At 36.8% G+C, this 27778-nt stretch overlaps 1 protein-coding gene across 1 annotated transcript; it reads right to left on the bottom strand.

The window, feature by feature from the left end:
* Positions 1 to 300: 300 nt before the first annotated feature.
* LOC103710776 (aspartate--tRNA ligase, chloroplastic/mitochondrial) lies at positions 301 to 26809 on the bottom strand. The gene is made up of 15 exons (XM_008796663.3): positions 26410 to 26809; positions 25954 to 26097; positions 22805 to 22914; positions 18707 to 18818; positions 16614 to 16685; positions 15609 to 15700; positions 15237 to 15357; positions 14976 to 15098; positions 13578 to 13773; positions 13285 to 13472; positions 11895 to 11966; positions 7121 to 7219; positions 5343 to 5423; positions 3140 to 3197; positions 301 to 704 (listed from the first exon to the last, which is right to left on the bottom strand). Exons 1-15 carry the CDS (start codon positions 26773 to 26775, stop codon positions 535 to 537), a joined length of 2004 nt encoding a protein of 667 aa, XP_008794885.1. The 5' UTR covers positions 26776 to 26809; the 3' UTR covers positions 301 to 534.
* Positions 26810 to 27778: the final 969 nt, after the last annotated feature.

Raw genomic sequence — 27778 nt, 5'->3', positions numbered from 1 at the left:
ATCAAAACCTTCACCATTTCAGATGAGAATTTTGGCACCAATCAACAGCATACGAAGGAGCCAATTTACAGTTAAAATGATGAGAACTGATTCTTTAGCAATCAGCCGTTGCTTTTGTTTGCCAATAGTCCACTCATGGTAATGAGTAAATAGAGCTTCTGAAGCCTATTCGCTTTTTCTTACACATTTTTTTGGTATCCCTTTCCCTCCGTGCACTCTATTCCAAGTTTTCTCCCCTATTAGCCTTAATAGACAAGAAACTTTGTACTTACGCGGAGAAATTATGTTTGCAATCTAGCATCAATAAAGAAGCACAAATTAATATCTTAATAAATAGAAAGGAATGATTCTGTAGCTGCCATTCTCACAACAAAAGCCCTCCTACCCAGCATGAAAATGGTTCACCCTCTTAAAAATATATGAACGCGCCAAAAAAAAAAAGCTTTGACCTCTCATATGATGGCATCTAGTTATAACAATTATATTACAGAACAAGAATAAAACAAACTAGTGAAAACCGTATAATATCATGTTCTATGAGGCAGCCAATGACAGGTCCTTCAGCTGCCCTGGGTCAACCTTTGATGGTGCTTTAGTAAGTGCACATTGGGCAGTTGTGGTCTTTGGAAAAGCTATAACATCTCGAATAGAATTTGCACCAGCCAAAAGCATCACCAGCCGATCCAAACCATAGGCAATTCCACCTGCCAAAAGTTCACAGCAGGGCACATTCATTAGTTCAGTGCCTACAAAATATTGGCAAGAGAAAAAGTACAAGCTTACATCCTAACTTGAATAATATTTTGGGAATCAGATAAAGATTTATGACTTGAATAAGGGTTCATATTTCACAATGTTTCTTAATAATTTTCCATTGTAATTTTTGAATATTTATTTGGGTAATTATTATACTTTGCCGGTATTATTTGAAAAAAGAGAAGATCCATAAAGCCCCAAGGAGAAAATAACAATGGCATTTTACTGTTACATGGACACGGGCATCCAGCTCCTAAAATCGGTGTTGGATACGGTACACATGGTACTTATGAAAAATTTTATAGTTGTAGCTTTTAGAAATTGATAGAGTTGGACTCTTTGGATCGATAAACTCAAGCTACTATAATAATGTCAAAAGTATGGTTTTACCATCGGAGATTGGTCAAGATATACATAGCAAAATAACTTAACACAATATCATTTTTTTCCTAAAATTCTTAATTTTATCAAAAAGTTTGAATGAGAAACATATGTACCAGGAGGTTAACAAAAAATATCATCTAACATTTCCTTTTATACAAATATTTAAATATATAGCACTTTATCTAAAAACTAATTTCTGTCCATCCCTATCTCTTCTTTTTCTTTTCCTCCCGTCGAGTCATGTGCATATCCGATTATCATGTCTATGTCCATGCTACTCTGACTGTAAAAGAGTTTATCTTTCCAAACACTATCCAGCAAAGAAATTATGCGACAAAACACCATCAGTAGACCATGTGTAAGGAAGCAACTTCAAATCTCTGGCTAAGCTACGGTATTAATGACAACCCTTAGAATCCACGTGAATAAATGGGTCGTGCATATAAACTTAAAATATGTGGCAGAAAATAAACACTAGGCATCACATGACAGATCCTTATTGATGAAATTAGAAACCCAGTCTAGTGACAAGTTGAGGACAACTGGTCCTAGAGATTTAACAGTTCAAAAGTTAGGTGAAACAGCAGAGCAGGGACAAGTCTTACAAGTTCTCAACAATCAAAACCACAGGGAAAAGGTTTTGATGGAGCAAAAGGTGCTTCTTTAAGACAGTATAAGAAAAAATAATGAAGTAAACACGACTTTGCAGGCTTGGCCATTGACCAAAGTTTGTATCTTTTTTATTATTTCCATTTTCTTTAATTTTCTAAATTTTAAGCTGATTTCTAAATATAAATAAAATATCTGTCTGAACCAAGCAAACTTATTGTGATTGATACTGAGACATTAGGCATGTATGGATGCAAGCATATGTATCAAGGAAAGATCAACCACAATATGTGCAACCTAATAATCAAGATTTACATCTTACTCAAAAGAGAAAACAGAAAAGTAAATAAACAAACAGGTCAGAAAAAAACTAACCCAGCATCATATCAAACCTCTTTAGTCCTAAAACTCAACAGTCAATATTTCAAAACTTTGTGCACCAAAAAAAATAAGGCCCTGCCAATCAGGTCAGTTTAAAGCTGAGAGGCTGTTTGGATGCCCCCTCACTGTATACTCAGAATATTTCTTCTATAGATAATAGAAGAAATGGCTTAACAGGGTGGAGACAGGGTTTTGACCCGACCAATGAAGCTCAAACCCCTGTTTTTTAGGGATGTTGTAAATCCACTTTCTGATAGAAAGTATCTCACAAACTTAGGGAACAAAGATGACCGGAAACCTCCCTTAAGCAGCCAGACAGTTCATTCTTTCATCTTTTTGAGATGGAAATAAACACCAATGATAAGTTATCGAGGGGATGAGGAATTCAGGCATCCAACAGCCCCTAAAACCATCAATCGTCCTTGTTTTCCTTACCAGATGGTACAGCAAATTGTTTGATGGATAAATTAACTATCTTGGCAATTCCCAGCAATGGGCTTCGACTCAAATGTTTAGTCCCTAAAACTTTTCTATGCAGAGCTCCTCGTACAATGAGCAGTTCCCATAAATTCTTAACAAACAAGAGAGGAAAAGCAACAGTTTCAGAAATCCTCAAGCACCCAATTCATATCCCTTGCTACCTTAAAAGAGGAACCCTTGCCTATGTAAGATTGTTAACTATAGACCAAATGCCAGGATTTTGTAAGAACACTCTTAGAAATCTACATATAGCTGAAGGAAAACACAATCTAGCACCAATCAAGAACTGGGGAAAAAATTCAAGCTAGTGCTATTTTTGCTTATAGAGTAATAACAAACACTTTGAAGTAATTTAGCTTGGCTAGCATACTTAGATCAATAAATTTTGTGAAACATGTAAATTGCTAGAAATTTCCTAATCACAAGATAAAGAACGAGAGAAAAGAAAACTCCTGAAAATATATACTGGAACTTGCATTTTCATGCACATAAATGGTATACTGAGGTCATGTTTAGGATTTTTGCATACCATGTGGAGGAGCCCCCATGTCAAGACACTCCAGTAGATAACCAAATTTTTCTTCAGCCTGCACGCAGAAAGCCCATCACCAGGAAAACTAAAATCAATATTATTATAGAAACCTAAGAAAAATATCTTAGCACCTTCAAAAGCAGCATTTTGCACTATCTGCTATTCATACTTACAAGATGAAGCGATCCATGTCAATTAAGTCAAAGAGACTCCATAGGGAAAATATATATACCATGATAATGAAGGGTCGATAAAGCGTGTGGTATCGAAAAATACACGAAAACACTTAGATAATGCATATCCATTTTTTTTACATTCTAGATCATTTCAAGGTTTTAAATACCAGTATTGAACCCCATATAGTTTTTCACTGGAATAGGTATGGCATCAATATGGTACTGATAGTGATGGGTATGTACGAAACCAACGAATCAAAAAGAATGAAAAATCACCAATACCGACTAATATAGTTGGTATAGTACTGTCTGTAACACCAATACGGCTGGTAGATAACAGTACGTCATCGCAACACAACACAGGTACAGGTGCCGGTTTCACGTCAGAGCATACCATTCCAATGGTTTTTGAATCCATGGGCCATTTTTTGCCAACAACAAAAGTCTTTCTTGGCAGGAACAAGTTTTTTGCCAACCTCCACTCGGGCCACTCCTTTATCCTTTTCAACCAGGCTCTTGTTTAGGTGCACCCGGAGGATAGCTCCCCGCTAGGACGTATTTCATTGTGCTTACTTCTTAGATGATGTATCTATGCATCATGCCATATTTTTGTCTACAATGCAGTTATTGAAAAGCGATGCCCAACAAGAAAATGACCGCAATGCATTATTTTTTGTTTAATTTGCTGGACAAGAAAACGAACATAGTGTATTATTTTTTGTTCATTTTGAAGCAACTTAACTCCAAAACTCAGTCTCGCTATCTCTGCATTAAAAACAAGACTCCAAAATGCACTTAGTTTGACTGGAGTTTGAACCAAAGAAGTCCAATTCTAGGGCTAAACACAGAAACCTTGGGCTGGGTTCTGGGTAAAGACATTGTTTCAAAAGACAAGTCAGGTATGGAAAACTGTCGATCAAACCCATCTTGGACTGACTGAACAAAGCAAAATGTTGGTGACCAAAAACCTAACCTGTTTAAGGGGTGGTCAGATAAAAAAAAAAGAAGCTCAACTCTACATAATACAAATAAGGTTAAATTTGATTTTTGCGGCATCAACATTTAAAGAGGTATTTTTGGTGGTTGCAATGCATAATGAAAAGTTGGCACAATGACATCTGCCAATGAGGAATTTGTCGGAGTTTCTAATTAAGCAAAATACTAATTAAATACCAATCATTATAGTAAAGAGTATATGTAATAATTTTTTATCCCCTGGTTAAACAAAATCGAACTCAAGTGACAAAATTGGTGATATCCAAATTTGAAACACAACTACCATAAACTAATACATTTTAAAGTATCTAATTATAATAAATGCCACGAGCAAGGTCTGCGGAACCATCCCGAATAGCCCAATTCGGGGCGTCCCGAACAATATCAGCAGCGAATCGGAACGGTTCCACCATTGAAACCCGCCTCGCCGGAGGGAAAGAAGAAAAGAAAGAGAGAGATAACGAGAGAGAGAGAGAGAGGAAGGGAGGGAGAGGGAGAGGAAGAGAGGTTCCCTCCTCTCCCTCCCTCCCCCGCTCTCTCTCTCTCTCTTTCTTTTCTTCTCTCGTTCTCCCTCTCACCAGCCGTAGTAGATGTGTGGTACGGGCCCGGCACGGCACGGCGTGGTCCCGTACCGGCACGGCACGGCACGGCGTGGTCCCGTACCGGCACGGCACGGCGCCATAAGTGCCAAAAGTTTGTCCAAACAAAACATCAAGACATATTTAATCTTGCACGTGACAGGAACAAAACATGAAGTCTAAGATATGAAGTCTCAAAACATCTAAGGGCACAGAAAACACAATCCAAAGGAGAAGCACAAAAGAGGGTTTTCAACTACTTGGCAACAAAGCCAGCTATAATAAGGATGAGCAGATCTTGGTATACTAAACAAGAGGTAAACTAGTCAGTGGATCAAGATAAAACAAAAGAAATTTACAGCATAAACATTTTTTTAAGCTAATTGCAACTATAGGAACCAAATAAAGGAAAGAAATGATCAGTTATCATGCATATACTAAGACCTGTACCTGCTTAGGGGAGATACTGACAATCTCCAAAACTTTTTCTTGTATTTCACGTTTATATATTCTCAAACTTCCCCCACCAATCTGATCCATAATATATAAAAAAAGCACACTGTATTAGTTTTACAGATAAAAAGGGAAAATAGTAGGAAAGTGATGCCAGGAAACATTCACATGCATGCAATAGTTCAAAGTTCAAACAGTTACAACAACAAAAAAGAAAATATTTGTTAGGAAAGATTGTATAGAAATGTCAAAAAAATGCACAATAACCATATCATCCGGATCCAACATTGCACAATCCTGTTAGAGACAACCGCAAGCACACTGCTTTTTGGATTTCACAATGCACTGAATCAAGCTATTATATCATGTTATTTATATATCGAACCAAGTAGATAATTTATCTTTACGTTCCATTTGACTTTCATGATCCTGAAATGATCTACTAACAATGAAAGCATAGCACATAAAATGGGCATTTTAAAGGGAATTGAATATGTAAGAAATAAAAAAAATAACATGGGAATTTAGGAAGCTAAAACCAAGACAGTTTTGGTAATATCTTGTTGCAGAAAACAATCTTCCAAGCGATCTATGACAAAGCAATAACAAGAAGGGAGACTATATATCGGAAAAAACACGCGCATATGATCTATTATCCACCACTCTTTTAAAGATGTGTTCACAAGCTAAGGTGATCAGATAGTTTTGGGCCTATGCAAGAGCAGTATCGCAGTTATCATGCAGGGGTCATGTAACTGTCGCATTACATTGCTAACAAAGTCCCTAGAACAAGTAGTCACAACTCACAAGGCATTCCATATATTACCAAACCAAAGTTACACCATGTAGTCATAGTTTGAGTTACTCTACCCCAGATAAAAGACTCAAATACAACCAAGCATTGAGGAATAATTTTGCTTGTTAAAAACCAATTATTTTCCTTGTCCACTATAATAGTGACCACTAATAATCATTAGCATCTTACTGATATTTACCAGTTAGCAAGAATATTGTGCTAGTCAAAAGTTTCATTGCAATCAGGTAAATTTTGTCTTCAATGTAGATGATGTAAGTATTGCAAAAATTGCTCAACTCGAGACGTGCTCCAGATTAAAAGGTCTGAACTAAATTTGAAATAAAGCATATTGTTCTACAAAATAAGGTTCGTTATACTTCCAAACTGTTTAAGTAAACAGGCAAAGTACAATGCCACTTAAAAGAGCCTATGTGATAGAAGTGATATGAAGAATGAAAGGAATTTATACCTAGCCTCAAATTCATTAGTAATATTTACAATTTTGCACTGCAGTGTATCGAAATTCATGTTGCTAGGTAGCAAGAAATCAGAACAGAATAACTCTATAAAACCATAAAACAAATTTCCTCAAACTTGCTTTTCCTCAAAAACATCTTGCAACTCCTTCAGAAAAGTATGACATTTCTGTTATTCTGGTAAGGAAGCACAGTACACAAGACATGGAAGACTGTGCACTTGTGCAGTATGTATTTTTGCATATATCCAGAGCAAGACAGTCTCTTGTACATAAGGAAACAGAATATATTTGATCAGAGAGCAGCATAGTCATATTAGTGGAAGGGAGAGTGTGTCTGCGTTCTTAATGGTGTTGTAATTAAGAAAAGCACATGAACTCCTCACATCTATATATGCAAAAAATAAATACTGAAATAGAAAATGGGGACTTTGTAGGACAATATACCAGTTGTGATGACTGAGGGACAAACAACATAGGTAACAGAAGAATCAAATAAGGTACCTCAACCCCGTTATAGACCATGTCATAAGCCAAAGCACGAGCTGAAGAGAGATCATCCATGTCTTCAGGATTTGGTGCAGTGAAAGGGTGGTGGAGAGCCTGTTGAAACAATCAATCAAGAAACATCTGGGAATACAGTACCAGAACAGAACAATGGCAATCATGCACACCATCTTCACCTCACCTTTCAATTTTATGATATTAGGTAGTGAATCTCACAAAAAAGGAAGGCAAAAAAATTTCATATTTAAAAATAGATCTGCACAACGTAATGTTAGATAAAGATTTCTCCATACAATAATGTTTTATTATTTTTTAATTCAGTTGTAGATGGCTGACTGTCAAAGGCAGCACAACAGCAAATGCCCATGAAGGAAATAGGGTTTCATATTTTAGCAGCTTAGTCCCTAAAGGTCAGCATTTCATATTATGAATCCATTCCCAACATATTCTGCAAGTTGCAAAAAATCAGTGTACTTATACTGATTTGACTAATGTTGCGAGACCACCCTTACCAGATATCAATCACTTCCTAAAGGTTTAAATTTCTATCAACCAAAGCAGTCTAGAAATTAAGAGAGAGGAAAAAACCTCTTTTTTCCTCCTCACTCAACCAAAGGGCACGAGGTTTCTCCATTTCAAAGTCTATCTGCAAATTTGTTAAAAACCTTGTTCAAGTTCTTCCATACCACACAGACCACTTCCATATCCAAGAGGATGTGTGGCCTTTTGAATATGGCCATCAAACCTGAGTCATATCTCCATCACCTTCATTCTCAAATTGTGTAATTCTTAAGCTTCTTCTAACTCCAAACTTCCGTTATCACCACACGTATGTCTTCTTTTCAAGATGCCCAAGATAAGATCGAGACAATGCAAAAGGCCCAATTTCCATCCATAATATGTTTCTTCAGATCTAATCCAAATGCAGTAATCACACAACACTTTGAAGAGTATCTCCTCTTCCTTTTAACTTGCATATATAATACTGGAAACATCCTCATCTTCTTTACTACTTCCCCATAATGCAATATTGTGTGGTAGTTTGTTCAAATGCACATACACTTCCATGAAAGATTGCAATCCACAAGCATTATTTTTGTTGTCCCATATGTAATCACCTTGTTTTTTAAAAACGAAAATTAACCCATTCACATATTAGACAGACCCAAGGTTCTCTTCCAAAACATCAATAGTCAATTCATCTATGATAAGAGATACAAGCTTCTGGATGATCAGATTATGCTCAGTAGCAAAGGAAAACTAACCAACCTCGCAACTTATCATCTACTCTGTCATAATCTTTTAGTATATCCATATGCTTTCTCCCTCAAACCCATCATACAACAAATATTGTTAGTGAACAGCATGATTGCTTCCAATTGGTGGTAAATTTATTTTTTATATCCTTCCCGATATTTGCCCAAGGGAATAAGTATAAGGAACAATGACTAAAGCTTACATTGTCAAAGTGTCCGTATCTGAAGCACCACCCTAGAGTACAATTTAATAATATGGTTCATAATTCATAATGAACTTCCATACAGGTATATTACTAATAAAATTTAGAAAGAACTTCTATTCTATCAATGAATTGGGGCTTCCCTAGTGGTCATACCCCTCCGCTTAGCAACAATAGGTTCTTGGTTAAGTTTCTATACAGTGCATCTTCAAAAATCTAGACCTAGATAATTACAGTGTGGGCTGGTTTCCATCCCCCCTCTCCCTCTCTCTCTCTCTCTCAAAAAAAAAAAAGCTATTGAAAGATTTGTATGCTAGTTTCCACCTTCATTCTGAACTTCATTCTAGAGGTATTAACTTGAAAATATCTGACAAAATCCATGTCAATAAAATATAACCAACTAAATAAATATTAACGAAACAAATTATGAATAAAATAAAGGCATCTACAACAGGATATGCCATCTCAATACCGAGCCCCATACCGGTGCCACCCTAACTTTGTGGCGATACGGTATAACATAGGGCCGATTCAGCGTATCGAGGGTCGGTATGCCCCTTGTACCATAAACCGGTACAGTATGGTATGATGTACTTTCATTTACAGTTTTAGTCAAGAACACAACCCGTGCCAATAAAAGTTACATTAATGGGATTGTGGCTATTGAACATGTATATTATCACTAAAAATACATCAAGAAGGAATTGTCAGCAGGTGAGCAATTTTTATAGTTTTGCACATGCTCTTTCAATATCTTGGTTATTCTTAATTACAATTTTCAGATGTTTCATCTACCTATCTACAGACAAAGATATTAAGTTTGGATGTTATCAGCTTCATGTCAAACATAAAAGACTCAAACCCATGTAGAGGCTGTTTGGATGCTGATTGATAAGATCTCTCTGAGGAGGTCTTCTACTTTGGAGAATATGCAAGAAATTAGGTGACTTAAGGAGGTGGTGGCAACTAGCAACAACTAATCCCTAATATTTAGGGATAATTGTTACCTCTTATAAGGTGTTTTACCTTATCCCAAAGAAATAGGGATTAGATGTTACCTCGTTTCCCTAATATCTTTAACCTTCGAAGTTCGAAGCACCTAAAACACATAACGTACATGACTAAGAACTGTGTTCTACAATTCCGAAGCATATTCGTTTAGGAATCATGGGTCAAGATATCCAAAATCGCAAATCAGGAGTTCATCCCAAATTGCAAGTGCAAGTAAGATCAAAAAAGGGGAGGCCAAGAGAGAAGACAAAGTCGGAGGCAGTCGAAGATGAGGCTGGACAGGTGGATCGAGATAAGTCTCTCTTTTTGTAGTTTAATACATTTATATTTTCTACTGATGTTGTCTATTTGCTTGAGTGGTCAAGGGAAACACTTAAACCCATGCGCGTGGATTTGAATCTCACAAGCAACACAATTTTTTCCCTAAAAAATAATACAGTATATACAAAATAATATACCATATATAAAAAATATATATAATATATTCTTTATATTATATATATTTTTTGTATAACTGCTTCCTATGCATTTCCATCTCACTCTTTTAAGTTTTAACCTTGTCACTTTTGCGCACCAGCACCAACTTAAGCTACTAAGCTTTAAACCATCAAAACTCCATAATTTTAAAACAAAGGATTGGTATCGAGGGGTCATACCAGTTGGTTAATGGTTTGGTGCATTACAAGTTGTATCATAGCAACCCAAGGCATACCAAAACCAGGGGGAAGGAGAGGGAGAAGAAGCGGGGAGAGATGGTGAAGGAGAGGGAGGGGAGAGAGAGAAGAGTGCGACAAGCATACCTCCGACCGTGGTCATCATCGTCTATTATGGTCATGATCATTGTCTACTATGGTCATCATCATCGTTGTCATCATTATCGATGGCGACAGCGATGGAACCCTTAACCTAGCGAGGGGATTTGTGAGAGAGGAGAGGATCACAAAAGGCAAGGAGCCAAGGATGATAGGCAAAGAGGGGATAGGAGGATTATAAAGCCTGAAAACTGGTTTGGTTCTCAAATACCTTGAAACCGCTTGATACTAGGCAAAACCAAATGGTTCAGCATGGTTCAAGCTAGTTTTGACATGGCACCTCATCAGATGGCAAAACCGTTCCGATTCCTAGCCGGTCCGATTTGGCACACCTAGAACTGTCTGGTTCCTAACAATTCAGCAAACGCTTATTTGAACCAACATTTTCTATGTCAACCCATACCAATTATTACCGTGCATATCATACCGACCCTATAAGGTTTCAATATTGTCTCACCTCTACCAATGTACATGCGTTTGTAAGCGGGTAATACCATAACGAATCGACCCATAAGTACCTGTACAGGGCCCACAAAGACTGAAAATCTGAAGGAACAATAAGATCTTCCAACATCCAAACATGTCATGAAACATCAATTCTGGTAATATATCCTGTCTGACATACAATGTGGGCTCAACTTTCTCATCAACTTATGAGATTCACCTTCATCTTTATAAGCTGCAATTCCGCATTAATTTCTTGTTATAAGTTTCTTGCCATCAAGCATTTCTAATTCTCTCATGATTCTAGTTGAAGACTGTACTAGCTCTATCAGAGATAGAGTAATTAGATCATATCCCTACATAAAGTTTATAAGTCTAAGTTAAAGAAACTAAGCCATTTTGTCACTTTCCTATGGCCATCAAAAATATAGTCACCTTCCTTAAAGTAATCTTTCTAAAAAGTAATGATTACTTCCTATAAGTAGTCAAAGATTGCTATACACTGTACCACGGCACCAACAAAGAGCTGGTACTGTTAAGAGTGCATATGAAACATAACTTAAAGATGATTGTTCAGATGCAGGACCACTAGTACTACGTAATTTCGAATTAATGAAAATTGGACAGATGCATGTCCATTACATTATTCTAGAAGTTAAAAAAAGTAAACAAAGATTGCAACTGAAGTACTCGTTGTCTTATAAATTGCAAAGAAGAATTTTTAAAGCCAATCATTTGATTCATGTTGCTTTTTGCTATTGAGTATTAATTCCTTCATGTTAAACTTCAATTTTTACGAAAGAAAGCAATACATTACCATTGAATAACACTCAATTTGATTGTTAGATGAGACTCAAGAGATTTTAATTAAAAAAAAGCAAGTGTAGTCTGGCATCAACAACAAGCAACAGCAGTTACAACAATTGACACAGTTTGCCATATTCATCAAATTAAAATATATAGTGAACTAAAGCTGATCTAAGAATTTTTTTTCACCATTAAGATAATCATGGGCCTTCCAGACATAGTATAGGTGAGCACTGACCTCATGTCTCTGTTCTGACTCCTTCCACTCAAACATTGGAAAGTCTGTTATCCACAGAATCGAATGCGAGAACTACCAATTCCAAAACAAACAATCAGAACATGTAATTGGCCTTGCAATTTCTGAAGCAGAAAATTATATCCAGCAGAGCAAATTGTAAAAAGTAGTTATAAAATGAAATGCTTTGATCCATAGAAATTAATGTAAATGCTTAGCACACTCACATAAAGACATGTATATGTACAGGAGTATGCATCCATGTGCATGTGCATGCAGGCGCGCGCGCGCGCACACATGTTTATGTACATTTGTGTGTAGAAGCTGGTAGAAAACTGATTACTAAATTCTACGTTCTTGTTACATGTCTAGATAATAGTGTTTGTAACAGAAAGAAAACAGACAGAAGTATGCATCCATGTGCATGTGTATGCATGCACACACACGTGTTTGTGTACATTTGTGTGTAGAAGCTGGTAGAAAACTGATTACTAAATTTTACGTTCTTGTTACATGTCTAGAGAATAGTGTTTGCAACAGAAAGAAAACAGGAGGAAAAAGGAAATTGGTATAGATGGACAGACTTGTAGAAGATGGTAGAAAACTGATTACTGAATTCTTCATTCTTGTTACATGTCTAGATAATCATGTTTTGTAACAGAGAGAAAACAGGAGGAATAAAGAAATTGTTATAGATGGATAGGCTAGGGTAGTTGGGTCTATAATCAACTACCACAACCAAATTTTTTCGCCAACCACATTATCAAAGCAGAGGAAAGATATAGATCAAAGAACTGACATACATCCTCTCATCCAAGCTATTATTCTTCAGGTTTAGGGATCCTTTCTCTGTTGCAAAACTCAAAACACAGCCAAACGATCAAGAAATAGAAGCATAAAATCGTCCCCGCTATGCATTCTCATTCCTAGTTGCAGAAGTTAATGAAATCAAATAGATTTACACATTCAAATGAAACCAAATAGGACATGTTCTCGTAGGTACATGCATATTTATAGTCAGAAAACTGTGCAACTTATGTTTAGACAAAAGAGAGGAACATCCATATCTATAGTCAGAAAACTGTGCGACTTATGTTTCGACAAAAGAGAGGAACTTCCGGACAACATGAATTATGATTTCAGTTACAAATGATGAGTAAATTTTTAAAGCTCTAGATCTGCTATGACTTTCAATAGGATTTTGAGATACTCATTAGACCATTCAATTTGTTATGCTATAAAATTCAAAACTATTCACAGCTAGTTAAAAATTAATTCTTTGACATCAAAGACATCTGTCTCATAAAAAGATTTGTTTACAAAGATCGACAAAGAAAAAGCAAAAGAAAGACCACCTTATAAAGTAAATTGGTTTTAAAGATTAACGACTTACACAGTCAATTAACCCCATTCCATGGCCAGCAAATAATCTGAGTCTGTCAAGTGTCTTGTTAACCATTGTATGGTGACCTACTGCAAACAAAATAAGATCACCTGCCTCTGCAGAGCAACGTTTCAGCAACTGTGCCCTATCTTCAGGTTCTAGACTTGATGTTAAAGCAGGGATTCCTTCAAGCTCACCTGTGTTTTGTAATAATAAAGGTTTAGTAGATGAAAGTGTAAAACTTCTGCATAACTACGCATGCAAAGGGTTCGAGCAAGTAGGACAAATGATAGTTCTCGTACCATTATCCAAAACTTTGAGAAATGGCAAACCCTTTGCTCCAGCTTTAATTGCCTCATTATAGATATCACCCTTCTTGAGGGCTGTGTTTGAAAACTTTTTGGCACCTGAAGGCAAACATAACACTTTTATAGTGCCTCCATTTTCTAATGAATCCGCAAAAACCTTGAAATTACTTCCTGAAAAAATGTCACTAACCTGCATTTCCAGAAGAAAATTTTTAATGTGAAAGCATATCAGGAGCCTAAATGTGTCACGTAATCATATCAGGTAATATCAAAGCATTCATGATCCAACAGGACTAGCAAACTGAACTATTCTTTCAACTTATCCTCTGTAGTTACCTAACAAAGTTGACAAGGACCTCAACATCCAAGAGAAATCAAAAGTAGTAAGGATATGATAAAGTTCTAGTTCAGTGAAAGATATTTCCATTAAATGCATTTCTAGCTCACGGTGTATGACTACAATTGGTTACTATATATTTGTATATACGTGGATAATGTTGCATCCAAAAGGATGTAACAGGGAGATTTAATGACCTGACCATAGTCACAGGATATCATTTAAAAATTAAAAAGGTGCAAAATTGAAGATCGTTCCATGAGCTCCATGATAACATGCAGAAGTGTATATACATATAGAAAACAAACCAATTATTCTCCACAAACAAACTACAAATAAGTTATATATCCTGCAACATTTGATTAATATTAACAAGATGGTCTGTAGGAATTTGACATTTAGTTTTCACTGATTCTACAATGTAAGTTGTTAAACCACAATCAAGTCAACAAAATCTCAAATTTATCTCAAGCTAGATTAGGCAATGATCAATATTTAAGTATGAAAGAACACATTAGAACGCTCCAAATGGCAAAATTCACTGTAGTGACTCATATTGGCATTAAAGCACTACCGTGAAAAGCATTGGACATGTATAAGACACCTAAAACTTCTAATACCAACAAATGTAAAAATTTATTAAAAAAAATACACAGTTTACAAGCTATCAAGATGTGTAGTAGGTTCATACAAACATACATTATGAGAGTTTGTGCATTTTAGAGAACAGATGATCCGTACGAAAGATTGACAACTAAGTCTAATTTTGTCTAATAAGTTTATTTCTAAGTGTTATTTATGATTGCAAATAATAAAAAGCTGGGCGCTAGTAAAAATGCCTTTTTTCCCTGCTTAGATTGGTGTGAAAAGAAGGAAAAGGGGGGGGGGGGGGGGGGGGGGGGGGTCCAATATAAACATTCACATATTACAATAAGGATATTCAACAATAGGAATTAGGCTGTGAAGACACAACTAATCTATGTTAGAGTAATATATGCATAGTGAGAATTAAGCTCCAAAGACACCACAAAGCTATCTTAGGAAAAAAGACTCACATCTCTTAGTTCCAAATCAAAGCGAAGATCTGGCCTATCCGACCCATATCGACTCATTGCTTCAGCATATGTAAGCCTTGGAAAAGGATTCGGAAGTTGTATACCGGCTACCTCTTGAAAGAGCTGGCACGACATGGCTAATCCATCAGACTCGGCCAAAATCAGGTTACACTAAGTAAGTCCACAACCAGAAAGTTGTTCAATGTTAAATATCTTCGGAAGTATGCTACTTGGGAGAAAAATTAAAAAGAAAATACAAACATGTCTTATCAAATCCTCATTAAGTTTCAGCATCTCTTCCAAAGGTGTAAAAGCCAATTCCATATCTAGCTGTGTAAACTCAGGTTGCCTATCTGCTCTTAGATCTTCATCACGGAAGCACCTATAGAAACATAAAACATCAGGCAAGTAACAAAAGGACAAATATTATATGAGATTTATCCATTCACTAAAGACACTTTTTTTCCATCTAAGTGTCTACTTTTTTTGTGCATCGTGGGTTTTTTTACATGCAACAATCAATCCGTAGGTAAACTCCAAAATAGGACCATAAGAAAATACACAAATGCAAAAAAACGAGAAAACATACAATTAGAAAAGAAAATAAAAGATAAAAGAAGAAAGAAGATTCACCTTGCTATCTGATAATATCTCTCAAATCCAGAGACCATCAGCATTTGCTTGAACAATTGTGGACTTTGAGGTAAAGCATAAAATGTCCCTGGCTTCAAAAACCATGGTGAAGAGAATCAAGAATTTATGTATTATAAAAAAAGAGAAAGAAAACATGGAACTGTTCGGAAGTTTTTAGGGTTTTGATAATTAGCTGAAGTAAATCCAGACAGAAAAAAGATGCTTGACAGCATGAAACTCAACCACGTTAAATTAGCCTTTAGAAGAAGGAACATTCAGGTGTACACTATCAAGAAAAAATTTCCTGGCATGCTGACTGGTGCAGTGGTGCTCCCCTATGGTGCAGCATAAATTCTAATGGTAGACAAATTTGCATTTTATTACTAGAGATAAAACAATAAACAAAAAGAAAATGTAGAAAAGCAGAATAACCTATATCAAATCAAAGTGGTACTGCAAGGAAAACTTGCCAAAAGTATACAATGTGGTCTCCTCCTACTGCCAGCCCAACCAAAATAGAAGCTGCTAAGTCAAGGCACTATGTTACATGGCAGCCTAGAAGTAACAACCACCTCTCGTAAAACAAAATCCATCTTATTACATTTTTTCCCTTAAAGATCCATCCATCATTCCTTGCAACTTGTGCACCCATTAGCAAGAAGAACACACCCATATTCTTATTGGTCGTTATGTACTAGGAGCAAACCAGCCCACTTCTACACTCATTAAGGAACGGCAATAGCTCTCTCTAGTTTGTTCCCTGTCAAGTCCCTGTCCACAGTCCATTTGATACCAGGAAAGAAGGCACAAAATAAGTTATTCTTGATGTTATTGAACAAAAAATTTAGCTTTCAGACATTTCAACTATTACCAAGTGGTTGCAAATGATAGTAATATTCAGAAGTTAATGAAACTAGCAATGTAATAGCATGCAGGTATCAACAAATGGACATACTACTGAACATATATATATAAAGGAATAGTAAATAACAAAAGATTCATTACCTGAACACGTGACGGTACGAGATAGTCCCGGGCACCTTCAGGTGTGGATCTAGATAGTATTGGAGTCTCAATCTACCTTATGACCCATAATAAACTTTTGGTCAAAGTCGAGCAAAATAAAATATACCCAAAATTAAGCTTAATAAGATAATCACTGACAAATAAATAGCATTCAAGAATAATCATGAAATGATATTTAATATCTAAGGAATCCACAAGCTAGGCCAGGCCATACCGATCTACTCAATCACCTGTGGACCAGTATTAAGGTTTATAAATTCCAGTCAATGATGATTCAAATTTAGGTCTTGGAAACCTCTAGTTTATCCTGATTCCCAGCACACAATGTGAACAATAATAACTCAGTAGGATTCAGGTCTGAGCTTCAGTAAGTCTGAACCAACACAGAGAGGATGGTTCTAGTCATATCTCAAGCTTAAGCAAACCTTGAACCCAGCTTGGCCCAACTCGCTAAAATTTTTTTTAATAGTCGCTGAAAGCAAGTGCTTAAAGAGGCCACTAAACTATACCATTGTATAGGTTGATGCACCATGCGTGGATCCAGCTTCTCTATTAAGTAGGCTAAACTAATTACATATCTGGTATAGAACATGGGCCCAACAACAACTTTCTATAATTAACTACTTAAGAAATTCAGACTTTGAAGCGGAGACACTAGATACTTAGGCTGACCGGTAAATAAATTTTTTTTCAGAGGAGTTCATATTACCGCTTGGCTAAACCCAAATCCGCTAGAGCCAGACCAGATCTAGGATTTATGAAGATTTTTTTAAGCAAAAGTGTGTCACAATTTAGCTCTCTATGAGGATTGGCATCATATTATATGCAAGGGTTGAACTACCCCACCTAAAAGGCGACTTAACCTATACTGCAGGACTTTATATTCTCTTGAGGCCTTTAAATCTCCCATAGCAGCACCAATGTCAGTTGATGGCCTTTTTGTGTCAAATATATAGAGGTTTCAGAAACCAGACAATGCGCAAAAGGATGCACCTCATTTGAACATAAAAGTATGTCACTGTACCTTTTGTAGTCGCATGGGAACTCTTATTGCTTCGTCTCTCTTTATAGGTGCCTCCTCTTTTATAGTCATATATGGTAATCTAATTTTTGTCCGAGAATTAAGAATGACGAAAGGAAGATTTAAGGTGACACGGATGAAAGTTTTGAGAAAGGTTTTGGAAAAGCTTGTGCTAACGCTAGAGGTGACCCTTGATAGGAATTATTGGCCAATGAGGACTCCTAGAGCCAACCCTGAATAGTTGGGACATGGTTTGATGGTTTTGGCTATGGCATTCTCCAAATACAACCACATCCCCTTATTAAGTGCTTAAGATCTTTAAGCCAAGCTAAAATTATACTAAACAATACAGCTCCATTAGCTAACCATCACATCTTCTAGGAGTACCTCCTAGGCAATGACAGCCACACACTATTGGTTTATAACATAACATGCCGAAGAACTCATATGGCATGGCAGGGTCATAATCAAGATAGGAAGTAGATATCCTTATTGTCTCTGTATTTTGCATTGCATTGGCAATAATACAAGTTAGTATAGGTGAAGATTCAATACGTAACTGGACCTACTCAGAGCTCATATATCTTCTGTCCCAAGGTAGGTTGAGTTTCATGTATTCGCTCACACAAAACCTTCCCCGAAATGAATAGGGCCTGTTAAGAGTTGAATCTACAAATTTCGGCCTGGTAAAGCAATCAAACATACTATCAACCAACTATTCAAAGAGATATTCTTATACTCACCATATTCTTACCATTTTGCATTATTTATGATAATCAATGCTATATACGTACAGTCTAGGGATATACTAATTCCCATTCTGTTTTTAACCATACTAGGACATCATAGCATTCCTTTCTACGCAATCACTCAAGCATTGTGTCACCCTGAACAATAATAGGCCTAAATTAGCTTAGAGACGGTACAGTCCTTGGTTTATCCAACACATCTATATTTTATTTCGCAAGAAGTAATACAAGAAATTCCTTATGGCAACATTTTTAGTGGTATAAAGTATAAAAGACAAATTACTTGATTTCAACAATGATACCTCCACAAAATCATGTTTGTCCTCTAAATAGCGCCGAAGTACCTTGACCACCCTATGCCGCAACCTCAGGTTGGATTGCATTTGTTGCCGACGTAAATCAAGGAACCGGTATCTAATAAAGTTATGCAAAATTTGATAATATTAGAGAATTCTAATAGATACTCCATCAATTTAGGAGAGTAACAACAACATACAATGTCATAAACTTAACAAAGAGCAGAAAACTTCAATGAACTTGCATAAAAAACCCATGAAGCAAGATGGATGACAAAAGCAATAAAAATAAAAAGACAAGGGCATAAAAAGAATACTATTAAAATATAGGAAACATTACATTTTGACCCCATCAACTTTGCCCGAGTTTCACACTCCCTTCACTTTAAAAATTTTCAATTAAATCTCTGACATTACATTTTGTTGCAATGTGATCCTTTTGCCCCTATGTCCCCTCTACCGCCACCATCAGCAAATGGCAAAAATGCCCTCTCTCTTATCAGCAACCTTTTGCCACCATGCACAAGCCTTCACCAACACCTAGCCTATTTTGAGATCCATCCCTGGCATCATCGCTACCAACGAAGCTGTCCCCGATGCTGCCTAGCATATGTCCTATCTTCATCATCGCCAGCAATGCTGCCTAGAAGTGGTCAAGCCAACATCTTTCTTACCCTTGATGTCATACAGCCATTTCACTTTCTTGGTCACTCTCTCCTTTAGAGCATCTCTAGCTCACATCATCATCATCATCCCCTTTCAATCACTTGGGATCCAATTCCATCTCGCTTTCTAGATTACTACCAACTTCTAAGCCACTTCCAGTATTACTATGTACTCACTTGATTCACTTCAAAGCTGCACCCATTTTAACCTTAGTAGAATCTATATACAACCCTAGAACCACGAGATATCGAGAAATTATCAAGAAAATTCCTGCATAAAAAAAAGAATAGCTAAAACTCTAAAAAAATAATTCCTTACAAAACTGATCACAAATTTTAGTGTGAAAAAAAAAAACTTATGAACCCATGTTTACGGATAATTATTTGAGAATTTGATCCTCTCGCGAAGAAAGTTCCAAATAAAAGTATTGATATAGATGAAAGGACCATGGACCTTTCTGGGAAAGAAGGCACGCAAGTCCAATGCCCTTTTGGCAGATCAAACGTCAGATAAAATAACTCTGCATAAGTGGTTTGAAGTTTGAACTTTGAAGCATGTTGGATTATACGATATCATAAAACAATACAGCAAAATTAAAAAATAACTCTCCCAATCCAAAAAAAAGTCATTTTCCTTACAAAATTATTCAAAAGGTCAAGCTTTCTCCTTACTTGTGTGGCGAGGGTGGAAGCCTCAATTCTTCTCCACCTCAAAGAAGGAAAGGAGTGGTGTGGAGAAACAAAGAAGTAAATAGAGTGCGTAGCACAAGGGATTCTTGAGTTATACTATGTTGAGACCTTGGAGATTCTACTTCAGGGCCTTTGGTGTTCTAGAAGAATTGTACCATGCTTAAGATATAGACCAAACCTTGGATTGGTGCCCTCTAAGGTTCATGTTTTGCATGATGTACCACAACCCACGCCATCTTGGACTGTACGGCCTGTTGGGATGCCATAAGAGGTGCCTGTGCTGAGCAAATCTCATATTTAATTCATAGTGGAAAGCAAAGGCGACCATAACATGTTGCGTTTCTTTTATTCCCTTGGTTCCAAGTTAGACCATGCTGCTCCACCTGGTAACTTGCTCTACTCAGCCTTTCTTTCCCTCATCATGATTACTGATGCCACCACCAGCACTCTACGTTCCACCACCACCATCATACCTCCTACACCCATTTGGGCCCCTCCTCTCGGTGCTAGTCGAGCCAGTGCCCCCAACCCTTTCCACTCTCCTCCCCCTCGATGATAGTGGGACTGTGACTTCACCACAGCAACGCTAGAAGCTCCCACTCCTCCTAGATGAAAGATATAAAGGAAAGAGATCTGCAGGGTGGGAGAGAGGCGATCGACGGGTGATGTAGACCTTCTTTTAGTTGGGCTGGGCAACAAGTAAGAACCCATGCTTAATCTTCTTGCCTCCATGCTGAGGGTGTGGACCTTGGTGACGTAGAAGCTGAAAGAGACTCAATGGCATGGTGAATCTAAACCTCTATGGTGGAGAGGATGGTCTTGAGGGCAATCCCATGGGTGGAGTCAAAGGGCAAGGACGACATAAGGAGATTCAAGAAGTGGATCACAGACACCCCAAGTGGCTTCTCATCACCCCAAATAGGATATTACTGACTTAGGACTCAATGATCAAACAAATATCCAATGAGTCAAGGCGGGGATTCATAAATTCGTGGCAGAGATCTCCAGCATCAGTGGCTCCGCCACCAGAATCTAGTCCAGCTCCAAAGCTAGCGCCACTAGCAAACCGATCTTTGAGTCTATAATTACATGCCATATAAAAGCTCGGAAAAGTTCCTATTTTGTTCCACGGATACGGACAATCCAAGTCTCTACTGTCTGAGCCACCACTAACCCTAAAAGACTAGGGTATTTTAATCCTAAAAGTAGTTTTAACTTACCACATGATGATCACGTGATGCAATTCCTTGACACTCAGTTAATAGATATGGACAGAAGAATCACGTTGCAACAAAAGTATAACACCAAGGATTTAATTGAAAATTTTTAAAGCGGAGGTTGAAACCCGAGCAAAATAGAGGGAGGCAAAATGTAATTTTTCCTAAACTACAATTTTACAACCTTCCGAAACACAAGAAATGAAATGTTATTGAAACTATATCATAAATAATGAATATTTAACTATTGATACTATAATGGTTGATGCAATTATAGTTTGTGTTATGGAATTATAGTTGGTAAGCATGCCCCTTCTCCCGATGACCTTTATATGTGAGCTTATCAAAGCATAGAAACATGGTAGTGTTGTAACAATGATATCAGGTATCATCATGCTAGAAGGATAGGCTCGACAGCATCTATTTGTATGAACAAAGTATCATTTTTTTAAGCCCAAGGAAGAACATACATTACCTTCAATAACTCCCTAAATAAGCATCTTCAACCAAGCAATCTACCAAATTATCTAAGTAATGGTGTATCATCAATTGTGAAATTCAAAAATATGCAGCTATGAACTAGGAGTGTGGTTCACATATCAATTGCCTAAAACCGAACATGTTACTCCTTTAATTTTTTTATTTAAGATATAGTCCGCACTATCTGAAAAAATGGGCCCACCCACTACTGCCTGCACTATATCTGCACTTATCAAAAAGAATTTTATGCAGACCTAGTTAAGTCTATCTTAAAATGTGAATAACATAATATATCACCTATATGAAGCACTTACCACAAAAATGAGAAACTATACTGCTAATAAGTAATTTTGTAGATATGTTAACATATTTGGATTGGTGGACTTAGAATTATAGCTCGAACAGCCAGTTATGCATGTTCATAATAACTACATGGGCTCCAAAACAGTTACTTCTTTACTCTTAATATTGCAAGATTGATGGATCAAACTTTAGATTTGTGGCTTTTCATGCATCTTTAATTTTCAATTCTGTCAAAAAAAAAAAAATAGCATAGAGACAAACTCTGAGCCATAGAAAAGACATTTAGACTAGCCTCAAGCCTTCAAGCACACATCTCAGATGAAATAATGGAATCAGCAAAGGCTGCACACTCTTACCACCAAGAAAGGAAAAAATAGCACCCATAACAGCACCATACTGTTTGATATTGCCATACAGGCCGGGATAAATACACAACAGCCCTCAAGAGGGTTCCACAAGTGAACCATCCTTGTAAGACTTGAAATTGTTTGCACCTCTTTTTTTCTTTTTGTTGACTGTAACTCACATTAACTAGTAGTTGTTAACCCTTGTCAACCCCATATTGCTCCTATACTGCAATATTTAGTAAATACTGTACCAACCGCTGGCCAGTCTTTTAAGTCCTTGCCGCTAAGTATCATATATTAGACACGAATATTTGAGATAAGAGAATATAAGGATTAAATGGTACACTGTATTCACATATGACCTTCAAAAGGGCATTATTAAATAAATGCTAAACAAGTTACCTCAAACGGATCTCCTCCGTAATAATATCTTTTACATCGTCTGCAGTAGTAACAGGAAAAGGCAATGCACGATTTACAGAATTTAATACTATAACATGCTCTGCAGCAACCTAGGAAATTAATACAAGGTTACGGTTAGCATTTCCTGATAGCAAAATGGAGGGCAAATCATTCACATGATCAACTCAGCTTACCATCAAACTAGCGACAAATTTTTGTTAGAAATTCATTCTTAAAGTAAATTTCTCTGATTTTAACCACATACCATCAAACTAGCGACAATCTTTTGTTAGAAATTCATTCTTACTGAGAATCAAAAGATCAGTGACAGTACAAATAACACGACAAAAGACCAGTAAATATGAACCATATTATGTTAGGCAATTTTGGAGATTATGATAAATAGTCATATTATCACTGACCAACATGTTGTCCAAGATCCAGCAGAATCTCGCATGCCCTTGGACAAACTTTCATTGTAGCATTGTCAACGAGTAAATATTTATCAGTCTAGTAGTAATCAACATTCTTTTGGAGCATTTCATTTCATATTATCGTTGTCTTCCTTAAAACCCACAACATTGCATGGTTCAATTTCATTAGAATTTTGCAAAAAATATCATGAAATCTAATCATTCATTTGCATGGTTCAGTGATATAACAACCATATCAAAACAAAGTTTTCTAGTCCAGAAGGCTCTCTGTTACATCTTACAATTATGATATTGCATATATATTTACATTATGTTTTTACTTCCTTTCTCTTTCCCTTATTTTTGTAAGCCAATAATAACAATTCATATATATATAGCCGCGGTGAGGTAAGTTTGAAAAATCATTGTTTGGTAGTCACCTCAAAATCCGAGTCCCAAACCTGGTGACTTTCTGATTTACAGAAAATAACTTCTTATACATAAATTTCCTAAAATGTTATTAAGTGACACCCAACTCTTCCTCTTCAAACAGAAATCAATAGATCAGACTAAATTATCAGATAGATCAAGATTTGCCATGTTTGATTTTTCCAAGCAATATACACTCTGCCAGTGTATTATTATGCTCCTAAAATTTATGTGATGTCTTAAATTAGAAAAGATAAATTGATATGACTCATCAAATTCGACTGCTCAATGACATTCTTATTCCATTCCCTCAACATGTTTTGGATATCCTGCGGCCTCTAATTACACATGACCCCATCTTACCCATCTCTAGAACCATGAAACTAACATGAACATTTTATTTTCTATTTATACAATAAAAAGAACAATATCTTGAGTGAGAATGATCCTAACGCTTATGTTGGAAACTCAACAGATCCCATCAGCAATTCCTAAGTCCCTTCCATTTGAAGTACTTCACTCGCAGCTCTTAATACTGGCTGATAAAACAGTCATATTCTAAAATTCTGGCATGGACAGTTGCTTGAAAGAATTTATTGGGAAAGTTCAGGATAAGGGATCATCCGAAATTTCTTAGAGGATTCAATCTAATAGAAAGGAAGATAGATCCCAGCATCTAATTTTTGCAAAATTTACATACAAGATTTTCTATTAAGCTAAATTAGGTTTCTTTAATACAGTACCAGCAATCTTGACTATCTAAGGGTTTGTTTGGTTGGGGTATGTCAAATTAAGAAGTAAGCTGATGTTTCCTAATAAACATTTATCTGAAAAAATGATAACAGAAAAAAAATAAATTTTATCATGTTTGGTTGGTGGAAAAATTACTTCAAAAAATGGCACCAAAATAGATTACTAATTGGAGGTAATCTTATATGAAAATATTGCCAAATTTTCAACAACGCCCTTGCATAAACAAATCAAGTAATGATATTTTTTTATTTGGTCCATTTGGCCATTTATGGCCCACTTAATGAAAGCTGTCAATATGGATTATTTCAAATATTGAAATATATCTACATGAGTTAATGAACATTTTTAAATTAATTATACATATATTAGAAAATATATTTCTTATTATAAATAAATTTTACTATTTTCAATTTCCTATTGTATAAATATATTTAAACACAATCACGCCGTAATTGATTATTATGGAGAAAAAATTAAATCATTACATAGAAAATTAGAAATTTAGATTTAGCATAATCATTTTGAGTTGGGATTGTTGTGGAATTAACACTTAAAAGGAAGCATTTGTGAGTTTCAACTAAAATAGTGCAGGCATTTTTGTCGATCAATGATAATTTCAAATTACCTCCACTCGGTAATCTAACATGAAAAAAAAATATCACCCTCTTGGTGGTATTTGTTTTACCTTCTCTCTCGATAAAATAGGTGTGGGACCCCACCATTTATTTTACTATCCCTCTTAACCTCTTTTCGTACCACATATGGTAATCTAACATAGGATTTATTTTCCCATGCCAGATTACCCCCAACCAAATGAACCCTAAAAATTAAGCATTTTCAAAGTTTGACTTGCACACCTCCATATAATAACTTATATATTAAAAAAAAATGCTAAAGTCAAAGACATTCACTTCAATTCCATAGTATCTAAACACACGTCTACAACATTATATCCTCGATATTATTCAAGTGATGAAATGAGTTCAATTAATCTGTTTTGGTAGTTTCGACTTTCTGAACAATCTGGGTAGAATTAATTAAAAGACCTGTCCTCGTAATAGACATATTTTCATAACATGCTTGTTTTCTAGGTCAAAAATGATTTTTCTTTCTAAAACAAATTGATCTCCTTTATTTATTTCAATTCTTCCTCTCTCCCTACCAGATTTTGTACTCCTGACCAGTGATTCTTCCTCTCTCCTTACCAGATTTTGTACTCCTGACCAGTGATAGAAGAGGCTTCAGTAGATATGTACAGAGTAGTGCAATGCATAGAAATCTTTTTTCACTGTGTAAAACAATTGATGCATTGACATATAAGAGAACAGATGCTGGAGTAGTTCCCAGACAAGTATCCAGTTATATAAAGACAAAATTTATGAGAATAAGTAACTCACATTTCTAAGTAGCTCACGGTTCAGAACTATTCTACATCATAAAAAGGTATTCTTGCAACAAAGATCAGAAAAACAAAAAATAGGTTGTTTTGGTTTTCAGTATCCAGGCTACAAACATACGTCAAGAGATATTAAGCAATAAGAGTCTCGACCATACCTCTATAGCCCCAGTCTTCATCTTATTATTTACAGATTCTTTTGGCCGAGGCTGGACAATCCCTTCGACAGCGATTACATACTCAAGCCTCAGCTTGTTCACAGTAGAATAGGCATCCGGGAACTCATCAGGAAGCGTCGTAATCTAAGGGGAAAAAAGAAAAAAAAAGAAAAACAACCAGAGCTATCCATCAGCAACATTCCCTTACCAAGAATCAAGATAACTGATGCCATTTTTTTTAAAAAAAATTATCAAATAACATTGCAATCGCCCGGGGGGGTTGGAATTAGCAACATTTCCTTATTAGAAATCAAGAAATACCCAATGACATTGCTGAGCACCACCACTCGATTAGCAAGAATCAAGAAGATCCTATCAACTAAAGAAATCTCAAAAGAAGGGAAGTAAACGCAAGAAGGAAAGATAAATAACGGTCATCGGAAGGAAAGAACGCACCTGAACGATCCCAGAGGGATCCCTGAGGTTGAGGAAGGTGAGGCCGCCATGAACCCTGTGGAGGGCTACCCAGCCGCAGAGCCGGACGCGCCTCCCGACGTCCTCAACCCCGAGGTCGCCGCAGAACGCGGTTCTTGAGACCCATTGCAGCGGAGAACTCGTCGGAGCTTCGGACCGGCGATCGGAAGGTAGGGTTTCCGGCGGCGGCGAAGGAAGAGCGGAGACCGAAGACGGCGAGGTGGAGGAGAAGCGAGAGGCAGCGAAGACTCTTCGAATCGGAAATCTTGAAGGGAGTGCGCGGGGGAAGCGAGCGAGACGGGCGAGGCGAGGGGAGAGGAAAGGCGCGACGCGTAGGACGGAAGCCATGGATGATGAGCGGTGGCCTCCGGATTAGATATTATAGCCCAACGGGATTCTTCTCTTTTCTGGCCCATTTATAGGCTCCCGCTTATTCTACCCTGGGTCGGGAGACGCGTGCGACCCACACGTGTATCTGGGCTGTTAACAGGCCCGCCTCATAAATCCTCCCAGCCTAATGATGGCCCGCTGTTTCCACGATGATGTTAACATGGTCTTCGCCTCTTCGGGTGTGCGTGCGAAATCCAGCAGGATTGGGCTGGATTTTCAGCTGAATTTATGGATCACACAGTATATGGGCCATTTAGGTAGCTCCATGTTAGTCCAACATCCATTTAGCCTCAATGCTGTGAGAGAGAAAAAACAGAAGTTCTATGGATCTTTTTATCCTTCGCACAGACTAATAAGCCCACAGGCTAGGCTATAGACTAGAGCTTGGGCGAACTCTTAGAAAAGTGTGAGCTAAGTGAGTCAACAAGTCCAATTCCTATAGGTTATTGATGCATATTTCCACAGGAATATCCCAAAAAAGTCCTCAGAAATTACCTGATACATTTAGAATGATTGCGTGTACAAATGCTATAGAAGGTTGCATTTGTGAGTGAGCATGTAGAATTAACTTATACACCCCTACATGGTTTGAGTTTGGGTAGAATGGGCAATTTGACTCTAGAATTATTTACATTCAGCAACAGAATAATGAATAGATGAAAAAGTCCTCGTTGCTAAAGTTCAATTTGGAAGAATATTACTGGGCAACCATGGAATAGCTTCTCAAAGGGTCATCCACATGATGGTCAAGGCAAGGACTTCCATTTCTCTGTGTTTGTCATCCTTGCGAGTACATCTCTGTGTTCCGAATCCTGGAGGCAGGAAATTGAGAGACTAACAATGCATCAGCATCTGAAAATTAGAAATGTTGGAAAGGGGGATAAAATCATAGGATTTGTTGCATCTCGATCTTCTTTAACATCTACAGTTGCGATCCAAACAGTGAGCGGAAATCATGCCC

Source organism: Phoenix dactylifera, chromosome 3, assembly GCF_009389715.1.
Source record: "Phoenix dactylifera cultivar Barhee BC4 chromosome 3, palm_55x_up_171113_PBpolish2nd_filt_p, whole genome shotgun sequence".
Taxonomy (NCBI): domain Eukaryota; kingdom Viridiplantae; phylum Streptophyta; class Magnoliopsida; order Arecales; family Arecaceae; genus Phoenix; species Phoenix dactylifera.
This window is presented reverse-complemented; position numbering and strand designations above follow the sequence as displayed.